At 40.2% G+C, this 27,329-nt stretch overlaps 1 protein-coding gene across 3 annotated transcripts in view; it reads left to right on the forward strand.

The window, feature by feature from the left end:
• Nucleotides 1–27,329, forward strand: part of MTUS2 (microtubule associated scaffold protein 2) — a 680,252-nt gene that overhangs the window by 208,593 nt on the left and 444,330 nt on the right. For all 3 annotated transcript variants that reach the window (XM_063595693.1, XM_034936505.3, XM_034936506.3), the window contains one exon: nucleotides 5,461–5,701. In XM_063595693.1, the coding sequence (XP_063451763.1) occupies nucleotides 5,461–5,701 (241 nt within the window). The remainder of the gene's footprint in view (nucleotides 1–5,460; nucleotides 5,702–27,329) is intronic.

Below are 27,329 nucleotides of genomic sequence, written 5' to 3' on the forward strand. Positions count from 1 at the left end.
AGGATGGCTCTGCCTTTAGGATGGGATGTGCTCACTGGGGGTCCGTCAGCTACCTGCCCTCCTCTCCTTCCACTCTCCCTTTCTCACTCTGCTGCTTCAGGACCTTTGCACCTCCCTCTGCTTGGAATGTTCTCCCAGTTATCCAGATGGCTCTCTCCCTCAATTCCTTTAGGTCTGTGTTCCAATGTTATCTCCTTGGGAAGGCCACCCATCTTCTCTCTGAATCCCTTTTCTCTGATTTATTTCTTCCTAGCACCTACCTCCACCTGCCATAAATACTTTTTTAGTTTTCCTGAATTGACTATAATGTGAACTCCATGAGGGAAGGGATTGTTTTCAATATTTTGTTCCCCGTTGTGTTCCCAGAATTTAGAATGGTGCTTCTTATAAGTATGTGCTCAAAAAATGTTGAATGATAACTGAATCATGAACTCCATATGTGTTGGAACCAAACAAAAGTGTACCAAGGGTTTCTAGAGATAGGATGATTGAGTCCAAATTTGGACTCTAGCTTGGTTAGATATATTGGCATATTTAAAGAATGCATCAATCACAGCAGAAGTTGTCATATCTAGCACAAAGACAAAGTTGAATCCATTCTCGGCAGCAGACATTGACTTAGGCAATCACTGACGAGGTGCCCCAACAAGCCGACCAGCTGTGCTGCCTTGCCGCAGGTCCTTAGCAACCAAATCACACAGCTTGCTCCCTGTGTTCTGACTCTGGGCCTGCCAACAGGCCTCTGATTATAACTGGCTTCCTACCTCACATCTCTAGAGAGAGGATTCTGGCTGGAGAATTCAGGGGTCCAGTCAGCTTGGCAGGGGTTTGTCTTGCTGTGCGGGGCTGCATGGCATCTTGTTTATAAGTGGCTTCTTACTCTGTGCCCTGCAATGAGAACGTGTTCTGGCTAGAGGACACTTGAGTCTGGCTTTAGGCAGTGGTCTCCGATTAAAAGTGAACAGATTGCCCTTCTGGATTTTTACGTCAGTCTCTGAGTTTAGTTATAGTGAGTCATTCTCAAATTTCTAAACATTCATCCACCTGGGCCTCTGAGGCTCAGGGTCAGTCTCTGAAGCTTTGCTCTTCTATAAGGCAGGGAATCACTGCAGAGGTTCCATGAAGAGACCTGTCAGTCCATTTGTGTTGCTATGAAAGAATACCTGAGGCTGGGTAAATTATAAGGAAAAGAGGTTTATTTGGCTCATGGTTCTGCAGGCTGGAGAGGAAGCATGGCACCAGCATCTGCCTATGGTGAGACCTCAGGCTGCTTCCACTCAAGGGGGAAGAAGGGGAACCACATGAGCATTGATCACGTGGTGAGAGATGAGCAAGAGGGGAGTGGAGGAGGTGCCAGGCCTCTCTTTAAGGACCAGCTCTCATGGGAACTAATAGAGCAAGAACTTGCTCATTACCAAAAGGAGGGCACCAAGCCATTCATGAGGCATCTGCCCCCATGGCCCACACACCTCCCACTAGACCCCACCTCCAACATTGGAGATCACATTTCAACATAAGAGTTGGCACAGACAAGCAAACCATATCCAAACCATAGCCAGAGCCTAGATTTTTCTCTATAAAAACAAACTCATGAGGGAAATTGATTTGGATATGTAGGCCCAAACCCCACATTGTCTGTAATTCTTTCTTTGTGCCCTTCTGTATTTTCGTGTATATTTCTTTTCTGTGTTGTTCTGCTTCCTCCAAGAATAGTTTATATATTACATGCATATTTTTCCCCAAACTATTTTCTCTACTTCATTATCTAGGCACCACGTCAAGACTCAAGGAAATGGGATTGTATGGACATTGTGTGGCTTTGGCGGTTCTGAGGGGTTCAGAGAGACCCCACTGGTGTGGAGAGAGCATCATGGCCTCGCACCTCGAGCATCCCAAAGTCTTCTTCAAAGAATTTATTTGTTTTTGGGCCTCGACTTTACAAGTTCGTTTGAAATGTCAGTTTCCCTCCCTGTATCTGGGGACCATTTTCTGCCATCATCAGAGCGAGACCCAGGCCTCTTCTCAGGTTGCGCTGGGCTCATTTCTGTGGTAACCTTCTTTACTCAAAAGTGGGGAACAGGCTGGTCTTTGGCCACCTGCTACAGCTATGACATGATGTAACCCAGCGAGTCCCCCTCTTGTGTTTGAGCTCAGTGCAGGGAGATAAAAAAGCTGACTTCTTCTGCCAGTGTGCCCCAAGCTCATCATGGGGTGGCTGCAGTCTGGTCTCTAGGAAAAGAACACATTTTTGATAATGTGTTGCAATGGAAGTATTTTTCAGTTATAGAAGCCAGATTTTTTTTAAAATAAAATGAGAACCTCTTAAAAATAAAAACTCAAACCAGCTTCAGACTCTTCCATCCTTATCGACAGATCCCTGCTGGTTACATAGCATGGGTAGAAGTGGAAAAATCAAGAGTAAGCACTCTTCTGAGAGAGGAACTCTTTTCCCAGTTGGCAGGAACAGCACAGGCATTTAAAACTTCCAGAAGTGGCTTCCAAGATCATCTGGGATCTAGTCATGTCCAGGTATTAAATATGTTTACCTAAACAGGTGCCCTCTGCCACTGGCTCTCCTGAGGTCTCAGGGACACTCCCTCCCTCCAACAACTTGGGAGCCCTTTTTATTTTTGGTAAAGGGAGGTGGGAAGAAAGGGGCTTGGCTGAGAGGATGGAGTGAGGCGATGTGCGTGCAGTGTACAGAGGTGTGATCCAGGGCTGCTCTCCTTCCCCACTGTCTGCTGCCACTCATCTCTGGGGGGCACTGCATCGATTGGGGTTCGCCAGACAAATAGAACTAATAGGGGTGTGTGTGTGTGTGTGTGTGTGTGTGTGTGTGTGTGGTGTGTGTTCACAGGTCTATATTCATCTATACTTATGTCTCTCTCTCAATATATATTATCTATATATATTTCAATATATATATCTCATATGTAGAGACAGATATAGATGTATGTATAGAGAGGGTACATCACATAATCTATATATATAGAGAGAGAGAGATTGATTGACTGATTGATTTTAAGAAATTGGCTCATGATTGTAGAGGCTGGCAAGTCAATCTGCAGGGCAGGACAGCAGCCTGGAGACTTAGGGTAGAGTTGGTGCTGCAGCTTGGGTCTGAAGGTGATCTACTAGCAGAATCCCCTTTTCTTTAGGAGGAGTCAGTCTGTTTTTATTAAACCCTGCAACTGATTAGATGAGACTCACCTACATGCTGAAGGGTCTGCTGCTTTATTCAAGGTCTGCTGATTTAAATGTTAATCTAATATAAGAAATACTTTCATGGCAGCATCTAGAATGCTTGACCAAATATCTGGGTATTGCAACCCAACCAAGTTGACACATAAAATTAACCATCCCAGACACCCTTCCCCCACCACTATCCCAGTGGCTTGTTAACAAAGGCTTCACCTGTACCCTCTGTCTCCACGGCACACTATCCCATTGAGGACAGTGCAGGGCAAATAGGAAGAGGGACAGCCTGGTAAGAACGTATTTGTTCGTATGCCTTGACTTAACGAGTTTGTTTGAAATCATAGGGTTCTTTTGTTTGCTTTCAAAGTGAGTTCTCTAAAAACTCTCCGTTGGGATGGAGGGAGGGGAACAGCAACGTTTGGGGTTTCCAAACGTTGTTTTATGACTGTGCAGCATCACCTGCTGTATTCTGTCAGTAAAGATGAAGGAAAAGAGTATGAAGCTTTCTGTAGATTCCCTTGTTTAATTAAAAATGCACAGACTAGACATCAAAGGTGCAGTTTTCCCCATTTTAAAGAATTTGCGATCTCACCAGAAACAAATTACCCAACAAAATGATAGGCATTGAAGTTACTGAAATCCTTAAGATCATTGTTGAGTGAGAATGTGGTGAATTTTAATCCCTAAAAACAACTCAGTTTCAAGGCACTGAGTAACTACTAAGATCAGCATATTGCAATCCTAAAACCTGACAGATGTAGTTTGGAAATGATATTAATTTCTTCATAAGAGCACCTGCTCAAAACAATGTGCAATGGGACCCAAAATTTAGAAACTAAAATTAAAAAAGGGTATATATGAGAAAAACCAGAGATTGATAGTGAGAGTAAGTAGAGAATGGTAAAAAATTTATCAGAGTGCAGATGTAGAATGTTCTTTCATAGGAATATAATTTGCTGTAGCCAAGGACAATCTATCTACTATAACAGTCATGCATATTTTACAGTGTGATTATGATAAAACTTTAAAGGCCTAATCTTTTGTTTCTACAAAGTCAATTTGAAGGAGGACTTTGTATCTATTTCAACATTAAATGAGTATCAGTTTAAGGGTTTATCTCTTCAACAGCTTGGATCAAAGCTTTTATAGCCCCTATTAAAGAATACTGTTAAATGCTTATGATTCCTGAGATATAAGTTTGACACATAAAATGTGCTGTGATTTAGAACAGAGTTAATTAACAGATGTATCTTTTCATGCATGGCCCTTAGCACTATTTTTTATTGTAACTTAAAGGAATAGTTTATTTAGTTCTCTCTCTTTTTTTCCTGTTTAATATTAATAAAACACTGATAATATGAACAGACTTAGTGAGCACAGAATTGCATATATAAAAGGTACTGCCCACAGGTTGTATTCTAGGCCAAACTGCTAGCTACAGGAGAAAGTGACAGTAACGTTATGTTATTATTAAACTTAGGAAAAAATGGAAACATGATTCTTCAATAAATATTTATTGACTTTAGCTATGTGCTAGACATTGTTTTTGGTGCTATGAAGTCAGCGGTTGATGAGATTGTGCCCTAGAACTTCCATTCTGGTGAAACTTGCTCAAACCTTCCTGGGAGCATCGCCTCACTAGGGCAGACGACCAGAGGAGATAACTCAGGCTCAGGTTTTTAACTAGGTAAACACATAGTACAGATCTGAAAATACATTTTCCATTAACTTCCCTATTTTTCTGGAAAATGTTTCCTCCTTTATTAACAATGCAATTTTTTGCTTCCTAAGTAGCCCAGTAAAGATCTAATATAAATGGACACAGTTTACCTAGTGAGTCTAAGACTAGGTTATCATACAAATTACAGCTTTTTTCCCACAGGTATAATAAAACTTTCATAATTTTATGAACATTTGCTAAATGCTTTCTTTGCTTTATTGACATTTATAGTTTGGCTACTCACTCAGATTCTAGTGATTTTGTAACAATGGAATTAAAAAAATCTTATCCAGTGAGTTCTTTTTAACTCCAGTGAACTATAGATTCTAGAGTAGTAGAACTGGAAGAGACCTGAGAGATCATCCAGTGTGTTGTCAATCAGGAGACGAAGACACTGTGGCCCGGGGAAGGTAGGGGACTTGTGATCAAGCAGCTAAGTGGTACCAGAGTGGTCATTGGTTCAGCCTCGGTCTCGTGGTCCTGTATAGAACTCACACTATGATGTGAAGGTCTCTGATTGAGTTTTTGTTCATTTATCGTAGGTTACAGACCACCCTGGAAAAGAAGAGTTTTGTTCTCCTCCCTATGCTCATTATGAAGTCCCTCCAACTTTCTATCGGTCAGCCATGCTCCTTAAGCCCCAGCTAGGATTGGGTGCAATGTCCCGTTTACCATCTGCAAAGAGCAGGATTCTGATTGCAAGTCAGAGGTCTTCAGCGAGCGCCATCCACCCACCAGGACCCATAACAACAGCCACCAGTCTCTACAGTTCTGATCCTTCAGGTAACCGATCCAACAGTTTCTGCCTTTTCCTGCTGTACGTTTAGATAGTCATCATGTAAGATGGTGATAATTGTCTAAAATATGAATGCCTTTCATCCTTTAAGGAGAGCCTTTTTCTGTTCTTCCATATGTCTGTAGATGCAGACATTTGTGAAACTCATCTGTGTGCAACTGTCATCCTTCATGTCACCTTTAAACTGATGGCCCTTGTTACTAGCATCCAGCTTTTCATAATTTCTTGCTTCTCTAATATGCCCTGTAAAACAAGGCTCAGAAGTTGTTTTCTGTCAAGGGCCAAAGAGTAAATATTTTGGAGTATGTAGGTCCTAAGGGGTTAATGTCATAACTGTTTAGGGCCTTGGTCCATTTGGTGTTGAGACAGAGAGAAGGTAGAGCCAAAGAAGTTCCTGACTCACTGGGCATGGGCTGCAAGAGAGAAAACCATGGAGGAGAACTCCGGGTTTCTGGCCTGAGCAACTGGAAGAATGGAGTTGCCACATAGAGAAGTGCATTTAGAAAGGCAGATAAGAGTCAAGCAAGGACATGAGAAGGTTGAAATGTCTTTGGTCATCCGGCAGGATACAGCATGGGATTTATGGGACTGGAGTTTAGAGGACAGGACCTGGCTAGAGATATAAAAGCGTTATCTGTAGGCAGAGAGATGATATTCAAAGCTGTGATGCTGTCCTTCACCAAGCTACCATTGCTGTCCCCCACCACTGCACCTTCATCAGAATGTTATAAATTTGATGTGAACTTGAATTATGCACCTTTGAAATAGTATGATGTGACAAATGTTCACAGTTTTACTTTATGCACAAAATATGGAAAAACTTCAAAGTTATAAAAATAATCTTAGTTGAGTTTGTTTTGCAGCAGTCAAGGTTTTAAGACTATACTACTGCATAAAAATACCACTGTGATACAGACAGGCAGATCAAATTCTTCTGAGGCTGGCTCATTCATATTTACACATTTTTGTAATAAGGGTGTCACTTCTTCAAACTCAGTTCAGTCCTAGAAGTACACATATGAGGGGCTGCCTCCATCCTACTCCTTCAGGACTCAAACACTTTTCCTTGGGTTTGTGGGTGTCTTAATTTAGAGAACAATGTACGTTCCCATGGTTGATCATTGGACACCCAGCAAAACTAGTAACACTGATGGGTATCACTCCTACAGGGCATGGAAGATGTCACATGCCTTCTTAGCGCTGTTGGGGGGATCACCTGCCAGAGGCTCTGGGACAATGAGAGGTTCTTAATTTGGAGACCAGGGAGCTTTAGAGGGCAAGGACTCAGCTCCCTTGGCCCCTGAGCCCTTGAGCCAGGCCAGTAGCTCTTGGCTTGGCCTGGTCACTTGGCCGATTGCAGGCAGCAGGCCCTTTCCCTTGTCAGACAGCTTTGCTAGAATCCCTGGTGCCTCCATCTTCAACTTTGGCAATATGCCTCATTAATTCTCTTCTTTTCTTTCTGCTGAAACCTTTCCATTTTTCTTCATGTTGTCCTCAGAGATATTCCCTTACTCCTCAATCCCTGTTTTCTTTTTATTTCACAAGAGACTTAGATGGTTCACTGAACACAGAGCCAAAGCCATTATCCACCAAACACTATTGATAGTTTCCCTTAACTTGAGATCTAGGAGGCTTAACTTTCAGACTGTCCCAGGAAATGAAGAGAAATACCTGGAATAAAAAATAACTTCTGGAATAACAAAGAAAAAGAAAAACCAGGCTTGGCGTGGTGGCTCACGACTGTAATCCCAGCACTTTGGGAGACTGAGGTGGACGGATCGCTGGAGGCCAGGAGTTTGAGACCAGCCTGGCAACATGTGGAAACCCCATCTCTACTAAAAATACAAAAATTAGCTGGACTTGGTGGTGTGTGCCTGTAATCCCAGCTACTCTGGAGGCTGAGGCATGAGAGTCACTTGAACCCAAGAGACTGAGGCTACAGTGAGCCGAGATCTCACCACCGCACTCCAGCCTGGGCCACAGAGTGAGACTGTCTCAGAAAAAAAAAAAAAATGAAAAGAAAAACCCAACAGCTAAGATTCCACATGGAGGCACTGTGAGTACCTTCCCAAGGCCACTCTCAGTTTGTTCCTCCATTACAAAAGTCCTCTGATGGAAGGGAGTGAGAGTCACGTAAGACTCAAATTCAGAAAGCTGTGGCAAAGAAGAAACAGTTGCACTTTTTGATAATTATGTATTGTACATTTACCATGTTTTAGCCCAAATCTCAAAGGTAAACAAGGACAGATTTGTTTACATTAAAACTAACCTCCTTACAATTATGTGGTCAATTTTAGAGTAAGTGTGACATGGTGCTGAGAAGAATGTATATTCTATCAGATTGGGGTGGAGAGTTCTGTAGATGTCTATTAAGTTGGCTTGGTCCAGAGCTGAGTTCAAATCCTGAATATCCTTGTTAATTTTGTCTCGTTGATCTGTCTAATATTGACAGTGGGGTGTTAAAGTGTCCCACTATTATTGTGTGGGAGTCTAAGTCTCTTTGTAGGTCTCTAAGAACTTGCTTGATGAATCTGGGTGCTCCTGTATTGGGTGCATATATATTTAGGATAGTTAGCTCTTCTTGTTGCATTGATCCCTTTACCATTATGTAATGCCCTTTTTTATCTTTTTTGATCTTTGTTGGTTTAAAGTCTGTTTTATCAGAGATTAGGATTGCAACCCTTGTCTTTTATTTTTGGTTTCCACTTGCTTGGTAAATATTCCTCCGTCCCTTTATTTTGGGCCTATGTGTGTCTTTACACGTGAGATGGGTCTCCTGAATACAGCACACTGATGAGTCTTGATTCTTTATCGAATTTGCCAGTCTGTGTCTTTTAACTGGGGCATTTAGCCCATTTACATTTAAGGTTAATATTGTTATGTGTGAATTTGATCCTGTCATTATGATGCTGGCTGGTTATTTTGCCTGTTAGTTGATGCAGTTTCTTCATAGTGTTGATGGTAATTACAATTTGGTATGTTTTTGAAGTGACTGGTACTGATTATTCCTTTCCAAATTTAGTGCTTCCTTCAGGAGCTCTTGTAAGGCAGGATTGGTGGTGACACAATCTCTCAGCATTTGCTTGTCTGTCAAGGATTTTATTTCTCCTTCGCTTATGAAGTTTAGTTTGGCTGGATATGAAATTCTGGGTTGAAAATTCTTTTCTTTAAGAATGTTGAATATTGGCCCCCACTCTCTTCTGGCTTGTAGAGTTTCTGCTGAGAGATCCACTGTTAAGCTGATGGACTTCCATTTGTGGGTAACCCAACCTTTCTCTCTGGCTGCCCTTAACATTTTTTCCTTCATTTCCACCTTGGTGAATCATATGATTATGTGTCTTGGGGTTGCTGTTCTTGAGGATTATCTTTGTGATGTTCTGAGTATTTCCTGAAATTGAATATTGGCCTGTCTTGCTAGGTTGGGGAAGTTCTCCTGGATAATATCCTGAAGTGTGTTTTCCAACTCGGTTCCATTCTCCCCGTCATTTTCAGGTACACCAATCAAATGTAGGTTTGGTCTTTTCACATGGTCCCATATTTCTTGGAGGCTTTGTTCATTCCTTTTCATTCTTTTTTCTCTAATGTTGTCTTCATGCTTTATTTCATTAAGTTGGTCTTCAATCTCTGATATCCTTTCTTCCACTTGATTGATTCAGCTATTGATACTTGTGTATTCTTCACGAAGTTTTCATGCTGTGTTTTCAGCTCCATCAGGTCATTTATGTTCTTCTCTAGACTGGTTATTCTAGTTAGCAATTCATCTAACCTTTTTTCAAGGTGCTCAGCTTCCTTGCATTGGGTTAGAACATGCTCCTTTAGCTCAGAAGAGTTGGTTGTTACCCACGTTTTGAAGCCTACTTCTGTCAATTCATCAAATTCATTCTCCATCCAGTTTTGCTCCCTTGCTGGCAAGGAGTTATGATCCTTTGGAGGACAAGAGGCGCTCTGGTGTTTGGAATTTTCAGCCTTTTTGTGCTGGTTTTCCCTCATCTTCATGGATTTATCTACCTTTGTTATTTGATGTTGGTGATCTTCAGATGGGGCATCTTTTTTGTTGATGTTGATGTTACTGCTTTTGCATGGGTGTCCTTTTTGTTGATGTTGATATTATTGCATTCTGTTTGTTAGTCTTCCTTCTATCAGTCAGGCTCCTCCTCTGCAGGTCTGCTGGAGTTTGCTGGAGGTCCACTCCAGACCCTATTAGCCTGGGTATCACCAGTGGAGGCTGCAGAACAGCAAAGATTGCTGCCTGCTCCTTACTCTGGAAGCTTTGTCCCAGAGGGTCACCCTCCAGATGCCAGCTGGAGCTCTCCTGTATGAGGTGTCTGTCTGCCCCTGCTGGGAGATGTCTCCCAGTCAGGAGGCATGGAGTTCAGGGACCCACTTGAGGAGGCAGTCTGACCGTTAGCAGAGCTCCAGCGCTGATCCACTGCTCTCTTCAGAGCCGACAGGCAGGAATGTTTAAGTCTGCTGAAGCTGCGCCCACAGCCGCCCCATCCCCCAGGGTGCCCTGTCCCAGGGAGATGAGAGTTTTATCTATAAGCCCCTTACTGGGGCTGCTGCCTTTCTTTCAGAGATGCCCTGCCCAGATGGGAGGAATCTAGAGAGGCAGTCTGGTTACAGCCACTTTGGGGTGCTGCGGTGGGCTCCGCCCAGCTCGAACTTTCCGGTGGCTTTGTTTACACTGTAAGGGGAAAACCACCTACTCAAGCCTCAGGAATTGCCCCTCCCTCACCAAGCTCGACCACCAGGCTGCAGGCGGGCCTGGGGTGCTGGGCCTTCCAAAGCCACCACTTCATGTAGGCCAGGTGAGCCTCGGAAAAGTCTGGCCCGGTGATGCTCAGGAGTGGTGGGCTGTTGGGAAAGCACCTCCAGGCCTTGGGGACCATCTCTCTCTGGATGCTGGATAGTCCCAGCCAGGAGGAACCTTGGGGAGGGGCCGGGTGTGGACCCAGTGCTTCCCATTGACATAGAGGACTTTGTAGCGGTCCTCGACCTTGGAGCGGAGGACGGGCCTGGACCGCATATCCTGGTGCTTCTGGGCTCGGGGCAGCACCCTGGCCCGGGGCCAGCCCAGGAGCCAGCTCAGGTAGCTGCCCATGACAACAGTGCAGTGGTAGGGACCTTCCCTTAGAAATTCGGCTTCCAGAAGTTTCCGAAGTCTGCGGCTGGGGCCAAGTGTGCAGAGCTTGGTGACCATTGGAATCAGGACGCCAGAAACTGTGCAAAGCATCGCGCGCCGCCAGAAACTGTGCAAAGCATCGCGCACCGGGCACCCTCTGGCCATAGGGTCCCGCAAGGGCTAGGCCGGCGCGTCACAGAATCAGGGACGTCACAGGGCGCAGCTGCAGCGGGGGAGGGCAGCACCCAGACCATCTAGGGGACCGGGGAAGCTCAAGCTTCTATCCTTCCCACTGATGGTCCCAGTCACTTGGCTCTGGGCAGAGGGGCCTAGCAGCTGCCTCTACTTTTGTGCCTGACCTTTAAAGGTAGAAGATAGAATTTCTGCCAGGTCCTGAAAACTGCAGATGCCTGTTGACGGAAGGGTGCTGTCTTTGATCAGTGTGAAAATGAACACAATACACTTGGATACTCTTTCCAGGAAAAACAAATCATTTACTCATATCAGTAAAGGTGATGTGTGTTTCATTCTTCTAGGATGGATGCTAATGTCGCTTTTTGCAATTTTGCTCTTAAGAAAATGGAGTCATCAGGTTTTGTTTTAGCACAGGCAATGTTGATTTTCTGTGGATTTCCCATAATTTCCAGCCTTCCTACATCCATGAATAGATTGTCTGTCTCTGAACACTAATGTCATTTCTCTCGTTTAACTTCTCTTTATTTTTAAAATATTATTTCAGTAGTTTTTGGGGGAAAGGTGATGTTTGGTTATATGTATAAGTTCTTTAGTGGTGATTTCTGAGGTTTTGGTGCACCCATTATTCAAGCAGTGTACACTGCACCTGATGTGTCATCTTTCATCCCTCACACACCTCCCACCCATTCCCCAAGTCCCCAAAGTCCATTGTATCATTCTTATGCCTTTGCATCCTCATAGCTTAGCTCCCACTTATGAGTGAGAGCATACGATGTTTACTTTTCCATTCCTGAGTTACTTCGCTTAGAATAATGGTCTCCAACTTCATCCAGGTTGCTGCGAATGCCATTATTTCATTCCTTTTTAAGGCTCATTAGTATTTCATAGTACATTTGTACCACATTGTCTTTATTCACTCGTTAATTGATGGGCATTTGGGCTGATTCCATATTTTTGCAATTGCAAATTCTGCTATTATAAACGTGTGTGCAAGTATGTTGTATAATGATTTCTTTTCCTCTGGGTAGATACCCAGTAGGGTATTGCTGGATCAAATGGTAGTTCTACTTTTAGTTCTTTAAGGAGTCTCCACACTGTTTTCTATAGTGATTTGTACTAGTTTACATTCCCACCAGCAGTATACAAGTGTTCCCTTTTCACCACATCCATACCAACATCTATTATTTTTTGATTTTTTGATTATGGTCGTTCTTGCAGGAGTAAGGTGGTATCACATTGTGGTTTTGATTTGCATCTCCCTGATAATTAGTAATGATGATCATTTTTTCATATGTTTGTTAGCTATTTGTATATTTGAGAATTGTCTATTCATTTCTTTAGTCTACTTTTAGATGGGATTATTTGTTTTTTTCTTGCTGATTTGTTTGAGTTGCTCATAGATTCTGGATATTAGTCCTTTGTCAGATGCATAGTTTGCAAAGATTTTCTCCCACACTGTGGGTTGTCTGTTTACTCTGCTGATTATTGCTTTTACTGTGCAGAAGCTTTTTAGTTGAATTAAGTCCCAGCTATTTATCTCTGTTTTTATTGCATTTGCTTTTGGGTTCGTGGTCATAAAATCCTTGCCTATGATAATGTCTAGAAGGGTTTTTCCGATGTTATCTTCTAGGATTTTTGTGGTTTCAGGTCTTAGATTTAAGTCTTTGATCCATCTTGAGTTAATTTTTGTATAATGTGAGAGATGAAGGTCCAATTTCATTCTTCTTGCCAATTATCCCAACACCATTTGTTGAATACGGTGTGCTTTCTCCAGTTTATGTTTTTGTTTGCGTTATTGAAGATCAGTTGGTTGTAGGTATTTGGCTTTATTTCTGGGTTCTTTATTCTGTTCCATTGGTCTATGAGCCTATTTTCATACCAGCACCATACTGTTTTGGTAACTTTAGCCTTATGGTATAGTTTGAAGTCAGGTAATGTGATGCCTCCAGATTTGTTCTTTTTGCTTAGCCTTACTTTGGGTATGTGGATTCTTTTTTGGTTCTATATGAATTTTAGAATTGTTCTAGTTCTGTGAAGAATGATGGTGGTATATTGATGGAAATTGCCTTGAATTTGTAGATTGCTTTTGGCAGTGTGGTCATTTTTACAATATTGATTCTACCCATCCATGAGCATGGCATATGTTTCCATTTGTTTGTGTCATCTGTGATTTTTTTTGGCAGTGTTTTGTAGTTTTCCTGGTAGAGGTCTTTCACCTCTTTGGTTAGGTGTAATATACTCCTGAATGTTCTAATGTGTTTATTTGTTTGTTCGTTTTGCAGCTGTTGTAAAAGGGGTTGAGTTCTTGATTTGATTTTCAGCTTGGTTGCTGTTGGTGTATAGCAGTGCTACTGATCTGTGTATATTGATTTTGTATCCTGAAACATTGCTGAATTCATTTATCAGTTCTAAGAGCTTTTAGGATGAGGCTTTAGGGTTTTCTAGGTACACCATTATATCATTGGTGAACAGTGACAGTTTGACTTCGTCTTTACTGATTTGGATGCCTTTTATTTCTTTCACTTGTCTGATTGCTCTGGTTTGGACTTCCAGTACTATGTTGAAGAGAAGTGGTGAAAGTGGGCATCCTTGACTTGTTCCAGTTCTCAGAGGGAATGCTTTTAGCTTTTCCCCTTTCAGTATAATGTTGGCTGTGGGGTTGTCATAGATGGCTTTTATTACCTTAAAGTATGTCCTTTCTGTGCTGATTTTGCTGAGGGTTTTAATCATAAAGGGATGGTGGATTTTGTCAAATGCTTTTTCTGTGTCTATTGAGATGATCATGTTATTTTTGTTTTTAATTCTGTTTATGTCGTATATCACATTTATTAACTTGCTTATGTTAAACCACCTCTGCATCCCTACTATGAAACCCAGTTGATCATGGAGGATTACCTTTTTTATATGCTGTTTGATTCCATTAGCTAGTATTTTGTTGAGGATTTTTGTATCTACGTTCATCAGGGAGATTGGTCTGTAATGTTTCTTTTTTGTGATGTTCTTTCCTGGTTTTAGTATTAGGGTGATACTGGCTTCATAGCATGATTTAGGGAGGATTCCCTCTTTGTCTGTCTTTTGAATTAGTGTCAATAGGATTTGTACCAGTTCTTCTTTGAAGGTCTCATAGAATTCAACTGTGAACTCGTCTGGTCCTGGACTTTTTCTTGTTGGCATTTTTTTTTATTATCATTTCAATCTTGCTGCTTATTACTGGTCTGTTCGGAATTTAATTTCATTGTGGTTTAATCTAGGAATGTTGTATATTTCCAGGAACTTATTTATCTCCTCTAGATTTTCTACTATGTGCATGTAAAGGTGTTCATAGTAGCCTGGAATGATCTTTTGTATTTCTGTGGTAGCAGTTATAATATCCCCTGTTTTGTTTCTAATCTAGTTTATTTGGATCTTCCCTCTTCTTTTCTTGGCTAATCTTGCTAATGGTCTATCAATTTTGTCTATCTTTTCAAAGACCTAGCTTTTGTTTCATTTATCTTTTGTATAATTTTTTCTTACAATTGTATTTAGTTCTGCTCTGATCTTTGTTAGTTCTTTTCTTCTCTGGGTTTGGGTTTGGTTTTTTCTTGTTTCTCTAGTTTCTTGAGGTGTGACCTTAGATTGTCTGTTTGTCCTTTTTCCAATTTTTTGATGCAGGCACTGCTTTTGCTGTATCCTAAAGCTTTTCATAGGTTGTGTCACTATTATTCAGTTGAAATAACTTTTAAATTTCTATCTTGATTTCATTATTGATGCAACAATCTTTCAAGAGCAGGTTGTTTAATTTCCATATATTTGCATGCTTTTGAGGGTTCCTTTTCGAATTGATTTCCAGTTTTATTCCACTGTAGTTTGAGAGAGTACTTGATATAATTTCAATTTTCTGAAATTTATCGAGACTTCTTTTGTGGCCTATCATATGCTCTATTTTGAAGAATGTTCCATGTGCTGATGAATGTACGTTCTATAGTTGTTGGGTAGAATGTTCTGTAAATATCTGTTAAGTCCATTTGTTCTAGGGTATAGTTTAAGTCCATGGTTAGTTTGTTGACTTTCTGTCTTCATGACCTGTCTAGTGCTGTCAGTGGGGTACTGAAGTCTCCCACTATTATTTTATTGCAGTCTATGTCATATGTCATTTTTTTTAGGTTTAGTAGTAATTGTTTTATAAATTTGGGAGCTCCAGTGTTAGATAGATTATATATATATATATATATATATATATATATATATATACACACACATATATATATATTTAGGGTTGTGATATTTTCCTGTTGGACTAGTCCTTTTATCATTATATAATCTTCCTCTTTGTCTTTTTTAACTGCTTTTGCTTTAAAGTCTGTTTCTGTAGACTTTAAACAATGAAGTCTGATTGTTTAAAGTCTGATATAACAGACTTTATATCAGATAAACAATTAGCTAGAATTAACATTCTAGCTTCAAGTGATATTATATCACTTTGTATATGGTGTAAGAATCTTACAAAAGCATATTTCTATGTCTCTCCTGGCATTTGTGCTATTGTTATTAGATATTTTACTTCTAGATATATTATGAATCTGTACTACATTGTTATTATTGATTGTCAACACTCAGTTTTCTTTTAAATAAATTTAAATAAGAAAAAGTCTTTTGAGTTACTCATTTAATTGCCATTTTTAATATTCTTTATTTCTTTATGCAGATCCTCATTTTAATCTGGTATCCTTTTTCTTCTGCCTGAAGGACTTCTTTTAACATTTATTGTAGTGGAGGTTTGCTGGTTGTGAATTCTTTTGGTTTTTGTTCACCTATACTTTTGATAAATATTTTTGCTTTGTTCAGAATCCAAGTTGGCATTTTTTTTCTTTAAATATTTAAAGATGCCGTTTTAGTGATTTCTAGCTTGAATGGTTTCTAGTGGAAAATCTGCTGTTCTTATCTTTGGGTCTTTGTACATAATGTGTCTGTTTTCTCTGGCCGCCTTAAAGATGTTCTCTTTTTCATGGGTTTTGAACAGTTTGATTACAATATGCCTTGATGTTGTTTTCTTCATGTTTTTGTGCTTGAAGTTTGTTGAGATTTTTGGATCTGTTTTATATGGTTTTCATCAAATTTAGGGTGTTTTGCCCATTGTTTCTTGAAATATTTTCAGTCCTAATTCTTCCTCTTCAGGGACTGCAATTACACATATATTAGGCCTCTTGGAGTTGCCCTACAGCTCCTGTTCAAAGTGATACTCTGTTCATTTCTTTGAGTATTTCTTCTGGTTTTCATTGTGAATAGTTTCTCTTGCTATGTCTTCACTACTTTCTGTTTCCCTTTCTTTTTCTTAAAATAACATTTATTTACTAACTCACAATTCTCTGTGTTAGACATCCAGATGTGGCTTAACTTGAATTCTCTGCTCAAATTATCACAAGGCTGATATGAAGATGTCAGGCAGGCTGAGTTCTTGACTGGAGGCTCTGGAGAAATATTTGCTTTTAAAGTCATTTAGGTTGTTGGTAGAGTCTATCTCATGTGCTTGTAGTACTAGAGTCCTTGTTTCCTTGCTGGCTATCAGTCAGGGACCACCTTCAGCTCATAGGGCCACCCACATTCCTTGCCGTGTGTCCCCCTTTATATTCAAAGCAGTAATGGTGTGTTGAATCCTTCTCAGACTTCAAATCTCTGACATGCTCCTCTATGACCAGCTGGAGAAAACTCTGCTTTTAATAAACTTACTTTATTAGGCCAGGCTCTCCCAAGATAATCTTCCTCTTAATACATAATATAAGATAGTCATGAGAGTGGTATCTCATGATGTTCATGGTTGTTATGCAGTTGTTTTAGTCTGCTTTGGCTGCTATAACAAATACCATAGATTGGGTGAGGCTGAGAAATCCAAGATCAAGGTGCTGGCTGATTTGGCTTCTTTTGAGGGCCCTCTTCTTTGTTTGCAGATGGATGCATTTTTGCCATAGCCTTACATGGGAGAGAGATAGATTATTGCTCTCTTATTTCCTCTAAGAGCACTAATCCCGTTCATGAGGGCCCCACTCTCAGGACCTAATCACCTCTCAAAGGCCCCACTTACAGATGTCATCCCATTGGGAATTAGGGCTTCCATATATAAATCTTGAGAGGACACAAACATTCAGTTCATAGCAGCAGGGTATGTACATGAAGGGGCAATCATTGAGGGCAAGTGTAGGGTCTTGCCACCACAGGTGGAGGTGGATTTCAAGTCCTAAAGAATGGCAACCTGGAAATGCTATATAACCATGGTGGAGAGATCTGGGAGGGACAGTTTTTCTTTTTCCAAGATCTTCATTTCTTTTTGATGGTGATGCTTCTTTTTTCAGATTACTGAATATCAAAGAAAATCAACTGAAATGGTTAGTGCCTCCTTCAGGCCTTTGGGCCTTCAAATGACATCTGGCCTAGGAGAAGCTTTCTGGGTGGCTCATTTAAAGAGAGTTTCTCTCCCCTCCTGGGCTGTAAATTGAATCATGGCAGGAACTATATTTTCTGTAATCTTTCCCATCCCCAAAACAAAACAAGCCACAACAGCAGACATCCCCTGTCACATTTTTTAATATTTCTGACACATTTTTCTCCCCATCTGGACACCCAGGCTTGAGAAAGAATTGTTTATGTTCCCCATCCCAGTCCCCGTGCTTACAAATGACTCTACCTGCTGCCATCTAGACACCCCACTATTCTACTACAAAGGCCACTACTGATTTCTTGGTTAGTAAGTATTTTTTTTTTTTTTTTTTTGAGCCAGGGTCTTGCTCTGTCACCCAGGCTGGAGTGCAGTGCGTGATGTCAGCTCACTTCAGCCTCGACCTCAGAGGCTTGAGCAATCCTCTCACCTCAGCCTTCCAAGCAGCTGGGACTATTGGCGTGCACCACCATACCTGGCTAATTTTGTTTATTTTTTTGTAGAGATGAGGTCTCTGTATGTTGCCCAGGCTGGTCTCGAACTCCTGAGTTCAAGCTGTTGTCCTGCCTTGGCCTCTCAAAGTGTTGGGATCACAGGCATGAATGAGCTGCTGTGTCGGGCCTTAGTTAGTCTTAACAGTTATGTTCTGTTCCTTATCTTAGCACTGGCATTTGACATTATTGATTACTCCTTTCTTTCTGAAACTTGTTCCTTCGTTTGCTTCTTTGAACAAACCCATCTGCCTGTTCTCTTTTTGCCTGCATGTGCAAGTGTTGATTCTTAGTTGCCTTCACTAGAAACCCTTCCCCTGCATTTTCTAAATCTTGCCAGCTGATACTGGAAGAAAATAGACTTGTGGGATATGGTGAGGTTTCTCCTCAAATAACTGGATCAATCTTTTATTCTTTAATTCATAGTAGCCCCCCACCTCCTTTTGTCCTTTTCCCCTTTTTGCCTTTGTTAGATGCCTAGGCATGCCACAGTACCAGGCATTATCAGTACCAGCTCACATTCCTTTCCTTATTTGGAAAGAGGACTAACTTTCTACAGACACCCCTTCCCCTTTCCTCTCCACTTTCTTTTACGTGCCCACCTTATCTAAAATAATCAAATGTTTAGCCAAGTGGGATTAGTTTAGATTGTATGACCTGACCCCAGCCAATGGGGAAAGGGTACAGAGACAGGACTTGCGTCAGGAATAAAGGCTCTTGTGCCCCCTTGTTCAGGTGTGCTCTCATGGTGACTGGCCAAGGAGGCACCCCTCTGCGCAGAAGTAAAATTGCTTTGTTAAGAATCCTTTGTTTGAGTGTTCAATTTCCTTAGGATTTTGAGCATTATTCATAACAGACTGAACTGAGTTAAATCCTGATTTGGTGAATGTTGTGTAACCTTGCAGAAATTATACAGCTTCTCTCTCAGTTTCTTCTTCGGTGAAATGGAAGTTTTACCCATGCTGCAGGGTTATGGTGAAAGTGAGTGACGATGCATGTAAAGCACCAACACATCAGAGCTCTCAGTCTTCTGTAGCTCCAGCCTTCCTGATAGCAGAGACCATATTTTAAAGACAGGACATTCTGATGCAGCTGTTTTGATGCCGGCATTTTGATAAAATGCCAGCCAAATACCCCCATGTCTAAATTGGCCTATCAAAATATCCTTATTGAGTGTTTTTTATTAGTTGAGCTATAGTTCACATACCATAAAATTTACTCTTTCTTTTTTTTTTTTTTTTTCCTGAGACAGAGTCTTGCTGTGTCGCTTAGGCTGGAGTGCAGTGGCACAATCTCGGCTCACTGCAAGCTCTGCCTCCCGGGTTCGTGCCATTCTCCTGCCTCAGCCTCCTGAGTAGCTGGAACTACAGGCACCCGCCACCTCGCCCGGCTAATTTTTTGTATTTTTAGTAGAGACGGGATTTCACTGTGTTAGCCAGGGTGGTCTCGATCTCCTGACGTCGTGATCCGCTGCCCACCTTGGCCTCCCAAAGTGCTGGGATTACAGGCGTGAGCCACCACGCTTGGCCAAAATTTGCCCTTTCAAAGTGTACATTTCAGTGATCCCTGGCAACCACTAGTCTTTTTTTGTTTTATGGACTTAAACTCTGGAAGTTTCGTATAAATGGAATCATATGCTTTAAGCCTTTTTATGTTTCTTTCACTTAGTATAATGTTTTTAACGTTCATCCGTGAATCAGTATTTTATTTCTTTTGATGGCTGAATAATATTCTATTGTATGGATTTAAAACAATTTGTTTATCCATACGTTAGTTGGTGGACATTTTGGTTGTTTCACTTTTTGCCTACTATCATTAATGCTGCTATGAAAATTGTGTCACTAATCTTTTCTTATGCAGTATCTAATCTACTCTTCATCCTTTCAGTGTATTTTTCATCTCAAACATTGACATTTTTTTCTCTACAGTTCTTATTTAGGTCCTTTTTATGTTCCTTGTCTTACTTGACATGTTAAGTTATTCCTCTAGCTTCTTAAACATATGAAATATAATACCTGTTTAACTGTCCCTGTCTAGTAATTCTATCAACTGTTTCATTTCTTGGTCAGTTTCAATTGATTGCATCTTCTCATTATGGGTTGTATAACCCTGCTTGTTTGCATCCCAGAGGATGTTTTTTTAGATGACAGGCATTGTGAATTTTTCCTTTATGAGTATTGGATGTATTTGTATTGCCATGTAATTTTTTGAGATAGGGTCTCACTCTCCTGCCCGTCACTGCAGTGGCAAGATAATGGCTCACTGCAGCCTCAACTTCCCTGGCTCAAACGATCCTCCCACATCAGTCTCCCAAGTAACTAGGACTATAGGCATGTACCACCACCCTTGGCTAATTTTTTTAGGTTTTTGTAGAGACAAGGTCTTACTGTATTGCCCAGGCTGATCTCAAACCCCTGGGCTCAAGCAGTCCTCTTGCCTCAGCCTTCCAAAGTTCTGGGATTACAGGCACACACCCCTGCACACAGCTAATTTTTGTATTTTTTATAGTGGTGGGGTCTTGCTGTGTTGCTCAGACTGTCTTGCTGTGATGCTGTAAATCCTGGGCTCAAGCATTCCATGTGCCTCAGCCTCCCAAAGTGCTGAGATTACAGGCATGAGCCACCATGCTCAGCCCCCATAGTGTTCTTGAGCTTTTTTCTGGAGTAAAGTTATATCACTGGGGAAGAGTCTGATCATTCTGGGTTTTGCTTTTCAGCCTTATTAGGCGTGTACTGATCAGCAATTCTTTCAAAAACATGTACTGTCTGACCCGTTAAGAAAAAGAGTGTTGACCCTCTCTTTGCATATTGTCAGGTTACTATTCAGAATGGTGCCATTTAGGCTGAAAAAGCAAATGGCAGATTTTGCAACTCTTTGGCCAGTGAGAGTCTAAGTATGGAAGACAAGGTGAATTTAAATTTTATTAATGGATTCATCTGAAATCTATTCACAAGGACATCCTTTTGTTTGCGTGTTATTTTTATGAAGAGCTGTCCCATCATAAGGCATTGGGGACCATGCTGGAGTACTAGTGCCAGGGAGGCTCCCATGAGGCCCTTAGGATAGCGGGGGGCTGTAGAGCTTAGGGAGGCTGAAGTTTACCCATCTCTGACAGGCTGGCAGGATCACAGCTGTGGAGCTGTCAGTCATATGCCAAACATCATCTGGACAAACTCAGCCCTTTGGCTGAGAGGTTTAGCAATGAAGCTAGAGACTGACCATTAAAGGAATCTCGAGGACTGTTCTCCTCTCTCATTCCAAAACCCCTTAAGGTTTTCTCCTTGAGGTGATTTTAAGAGAGTGGACCTAAGAAGTCTGTCAAATGCAGAAAACACCTAAAGAGGATGCCTTCACCTGTGGGTCTCAGGACAGGTCAGTGGAGCCCACAGAGCAGGAGGCTCGCCCTGCAGGCCAGGACTGGGAATCCCACGTTAGAGCAATGGGGCCGAGTAGATGCACAGGAGGCAGGAGTATCCACAGCCCTTGTGCGCCCTACCACAGAGCAGCAGGGAGGCAGCAGAATGAGATAACCTGCATCTTTAGCAGCAACAGCTAGTATAGAGGGTGGAAAACCAGAAGAATATGGTGTCCCAGAAGCCACAAGAAGGAAGTGCCTCAAAGAAGCAAAAAATGGTCAATAATGTTGAATGCCACTGGGCAGTTGGAGGGAGAGAAAGGATCAGTGAATTTGGCAACATGGAAGACGTTGATTCTCTTTACAGGAACACTTTAAGTGGAGTCATGGAGACCAATCCTCATTAGCCAGAGAGAGGGAAGTTGACACCCAAGGGTAGCCAACTCAGGCTTATGAAATATAAGGGGCAAATAGCAAAAATGGCCAGACAAGACTTGGAGCTCTTTCATTATTCAGGGAATGAGAATGATTCTGTTATGGTCAGGGTTTCTGAAAACCACTTAACAATAATTTGACAACACTCACATGCAGAACTTCCTTGAAAATCACCTCTCTACTGACCTTGGCCCAAATAGACACAGCACTGTCAGCTGTCCCCAAATGTGTTCGGGGTCACAAAAAAGTCTGTTAACTTCACAAGTAATTGATACTTTAATTTTATTGCTGTCATTTTACAAAATATTGTCTGCAGTCATTTTGCAGTCCTTTTGCTCAGCTTTTTTCTTAGAAAATCAAAACAGGCCTGGCACAGTGGCTCACGCCTGTAATCCCAGCACTTTGGGAGGGTGAGGCAGGCAGATCACCTGAGGTCAGGAGTTTGAGACCAGCCTGGCCAACATGGCAAAAACCCGTCTCTCTGAAAATACAAAAATTAGCCGGGCATGGTGACAGGCACCTGTAATCCCAGCTACTTGCAAGTCTGAGACACAGGAATCACTTGAACCTGGGAGGCAGAGGTTGCAGTGAGCCGAGATCACACCACTGCATGCTAGCCTGAGCAAAAAAAAAAAAAAAAAAAAAAAAAAAAAAAAGAAAAGGAAAAGAAAAAGAAAATCAAAACAGCTAGCAGCTAGAGGATATCCTAAAGAAGCAAGGGCAATGAAAATGGTCCAAGCAAATGGACAAAGCCTCTGAATGGCTTACTGCAAGAAATTTCAGAGGATAAATAGAAGTTAAGTAAGCTGTTGTCCCAAACAATGAAAGATGCCTATTGTAAGACTGTGGGGAGAAGAGTTACTCTGACATGCTTCAGGGAAAGTAATGACTTTTTTAAAGGCTAAACTTGTATACAGAATTATTTCGACAACCTAAGTATAATGATGATTGATATGGTGCTGTATCCCCACCCAAGTCTCACCTTGAATTGTAGTTCCCATAATCCCCATGTGTTGTGGGGAGGGACCAGGTGGAGATAATTGAATCATGGGGGTGGTTTTCTTATCCTGTTCTTGTGATAGTGAGTTAGTTCTCATGAGATCTGATGGTTTGATAAGGGGCTTCCCCCTTCACTGGGCACTCATTCTCTCTCCTGCTGCTCTGTGAAGAGGTACCTTCCTTCTTGATTGTAAGTTTCCTGGCCTCCCCAGCCATGCAGAACTGTGAGTCAGTTAAACATTTTTCTTTATAAATTACCCAGTCTTGGATAATTTATTCCTCATAGCAGCGTGAGAATGAACTAATACAATGATAATGATACTAATGTATCATTATAAATACAATGAAGATAACTAATGTGACTATTCAGAGTTATTATATGTATTTTATATAATCTGCCAACAAGCCTGTGAGATTGTTCTTTTGTTTTCTTCACAGATAAGGACGTTGCTTTACAGATGAGGCTCAGGGTGACTAAGTACCATTGACAAGATCACAAGTCTAATAATTCAGAGTAGTAGTACCCAAGTGGAGATCCATGTGGGCACTAATTCATGTCGTTTATCAGCAAGATGACAGAGCATTGCCATTTAGGTGCAACTGGAAGGCCCAGTTCACAGTGTCCCCTTGGGCAAATAGGAAGGTTCCAGTTTGGGGAGGTTTGCAAGTTAAGGTCAAACCTAGCTGAATTAATAAGACCTTTCCATAATCCCCTGAATTTCCCTTTTGCCCCTTACCAGACAATTCCCAATCCTACTACCTTATCCCAGGTGAATATTCATCTGCTTTTTGATGCTATAAATTATATCATATTTTCTAGACTTTTGTATAAATGGGATCATACAGTATGTACTGTTTTTGTATCTGGTGTCTGTCACTCATCATAATGTTTTTGAGATTCACTCATGTTATTACATGCATTTGTAGTTCATTCCTTTTATTGCCGAGTATTGTATGGATGTATATACCACAATTTGATCATCTATTCACCTGTTGATAGACATTTGGGTTATTTTCAGTTTTTGGCTCTAACAAATGAAGGTGCTATGAATGTTCATGTACAAGTCTTTCTGAGGGCATATGGTTTCACTTCTCTTGGACAAATAGCCAGGAATGGAACTGCTGGGCTATACAGTAAATATATGTTTAATTTTATATGAAACTGCCAAAATATTTTTCAAAGCAGTTTTCCTATCTTACAGTCCCATGAGCAATCTATGAGAGTTACAGTGGCTTCACAGGCTCACCAGTGTCTGAAATTGTTAGTCTTTTTAATATTAGCCAGTCCAGTGGGCATGTGGCAATATCTCATTTTAGTTTTAATTTGCATTTCTCTGATAATGAATGATGTTGAACAGCTTTTTTTGTGTTTATTTGTATTCATATATCTTCTTTGGTGAAGTGTGTGTTCAAATCCTTTGATCATTTAAAAAATCTGTTGTTTTTTTCCCAAGTATTATTTAGCTGTAAGGGATATTTATATATTCTAAATACAAGTTTTTGTTTAGATATATCTTTTGAAAATATTTCCATCTGGTGTTTGTCTTGATTTTTCATTACTTAACAGTGTCTTTCAAAGAGTAGACTTTTAATTTTGATAAATTCCAGTTTTCATGTACCTTACTTAAATAAGGTACCTCGACTAGGCAAATTCAAATTTAGAGATAGAAATTAGAATAGCAGTTGCCATGGCTGGAGAGACAGGGGGAGTTGTGTTATGGGTACAGAACGTCAGTTTTGCAAGATGAAAAAGTCCTAGAGATTAATTTCACAACAGTTTAAATATACTTAACACTGTTGAACTATATAATTAGAAATTATTAAGCTGGTAACTTCTATGACACCTGAATTTTACCACAATCAAAAAAATTCCAAGGTATTTTCTGTTTTCCTATGCTACTGCCAATATTTAAAATATTTTAATTTCTAGGTACACCTTATGGATCTAGGATATGTATTTTTGTTATCTTTCAATTGAGAAGATTTTCTAATTTCTCTCATGACATATTTGGCCCAGAGTCTATTTAGTATTATGTTTCTTAATTCCTCCAAATTTGGGGATTTCTTAGATACCCTTCTGTTGATTTTTGGTTTCATTCCATATGTTCAGGGAACATGCTTTGTTTAATATGAATCTTTGTAAGCTTATTGTGGCTTCTATTTTATACTCACAAGTATGGTCTGTGCTTATGTTTGGTATACTGATGGATAAATGTCACTTAGGTCCAGTTGATAGCGTTATTGCAGTCCTTTATATTTTTATTATTTTTTAAAAAAATTGTTCTATCAGTTACTTACAGAAGAATGGTAAAATTTCTAGATGGAAATTTGGATTTAAAACACTATTTCAGTAATAACCAATTTTTGCTTCACATTTTAAAGCTCTATTATTAGGTGCATAAACTCATCTGGGATTTTGATGTCTTCTTACTGAATTTACTGCCTTTCATTATGAAATATGCATCTTTATTCGTGGTAATATTCCTTATTCAGAAAACCAATTTCCTATGATATTAATATAGTACTCTAGCTTTTTGCCTTTAATTTTAATTTTCTAACTTTTATTTTAGGTTCAGGGGTACATGAGCAGCTTTGTTATATAGGTAAATTGTGTGTGGTTTGGTGTACAGATTATTTCATCACCCAGGTGATAAACACAGTAGCCTATGGGTAGTTTTTCAATCATCACCCTCCTCCCACCTTCTACCCTCAAGTAGGCCCTAGCGTCTGTTCTCTTCTTTGTTTCAATATGTACTCAATATCTAGCTTTCCCTTATAGATGAGAGCATGCTGTGTTTGGTTATCTGTTTCTGCAAAGGAAATGATCTCGTTCTTTTTTATGGCTGTGTAGTATTCCATATGTATTCCCTTTTCTCTGCAACCTCACCAGCATCTCCTACTTTTTGACTTTTTGGTAATTGCCATTCTGACTGGTGTGAGATGGTAGTTCATTGTGGTTTTCATTTTCATTTATTTAATGATTAGTAATGTTGGGCATTTTTTCATGGATTTGTTGGCTGTGTGTATGTCTTCTTTTGAAAAGTATCTGTTAATGTCTTTTGCCCACTTTTAAATGGGATTGCTTGTTTTTTTTTCTTTTGAACTTGTTTAACCTCCTTATAGATTCTAGATATTAGACCTTGGTAGGATGCATAGTTTGCAAATATTTTCTCTTATTTGATATTGTCTGTTTACTCTGTTGATAGTTTCTTTTGCTGTGCAGAAGTTCTTTAGTTTAATTAAGTCCCATTTATCAATTTTTGTTTTTGTTGCAGTTGCTTTTGGTGTTTTTGAAATGAAATCTTCGCCAGGTCCTATGTCCAGAATGGCATTTCCTCCTATGTCCAGATAGGCATTTCCTAAGTTATCTTCAAGGGTTTTTATGGTTTTAAGTATTACATTTAAGTCTTTAATACATCTTGAGTTGATTTTTTTATGTGGTGTAAAGAAGGGATTCAGTTTCCATCTTCTGCATATGATTAGCCAGTTACCCCAGCGCCATTTATTGAATAAGGACTCTTTCCCCTGTTGCTTGTTTTTGTTGACTTTGTTTTTCCTCCTCAATTTTTTGGAATAGTTTCAGTAGAAATGGTACCAATTCTTATTTATACATTGTTTAGAATTTGGCTATGAATGCATTTGGTCCTGGGTCTTTTTCGGTTGGTAAGCTTTTTATTACTGATTTGATTTCAGAACCTGTTATTCATATGTTCAGGGATTGAATTTCTTCCTGGTTCAATCTCAGGACGTTGTGTGTTTCTAGGAATTTATCCATTTCATCTAGGTTTTCTAGTTTGTAAGGGGTTTTGTATTTCTGTGGGGCCAGTGGTAATGTCCCCTTTATCATTTCTTGTTGTGTTTATTTGCATCGTCTCTCTTTTTTTAATTAATCTAGCTAGTGATCTATCCATGTTGTTTATTCTTTCAAAAACTAAACTCTTGGATTCATTAATATTTTGTATTAATGTTTTACACATCTCAGTTTCCTTCAGTTCACCTCGGATTTTGGTTATTTCTTGTCTTCTGCTAGCTTTGGGGTTGGTTTGGTCTTGTTTCTGTAGTTCCTCTAGGTGTGATGTTAGGTTGTAATTTGATATCTTTCCAACTTTTATGTGGGTCTTTAGCATTGTACATTTCCCTAACACTGCTTTAGTTATCTCCTAGAGATTCTGGTATGTTGTATTTTGTTCTCATTAGTTTCAAAGAATTTCTTGATATCTGCCTTAATTTCATTGTTTACCTAGAAGTCATTCAGGGGTAGGTGGTTTAATTTCCATGTAATTGTATGGTTTTGAGCTTAGTATTGACTTCTGTTTTTATTGTGCTGCGGCCTAAGAGTGTGTTTGTTATGATTTTGGTTTTTAAAAATTTGCTGAAGATTGTTATATGGCTGATTGTGTGGTCGATTTTAGAGTATATGCCATGTGCAGAAGAGAAGATTGTATGTTGTGTTTTTAGTTAGAGAGTTTGGTAGATATATGTTAGGCCCATTCGGTCAAATAATTGAGTTCAGGTTCTGAAAATCTTTGTTAGTTTTCTGCCTCGATGATCTGTCTAATACTATTGGTGGGGTATTTGAGTCTCCCACTATTATCCTGTGGTTACCTAA

Source organism: Pan paniscus, chromosome 14, assembly GCF_029289425.2.
Source record: "Pan paniscus chromosome 14, NHGRI_mPanPan1-v2.0_pri, whole genome shotgun sequence".
Taxonomy (NCBI): Eukaryota; Metazoa; Chordata; class Mammalia; order Primates; family Hominidae; genus Pan; species Pan paniscus.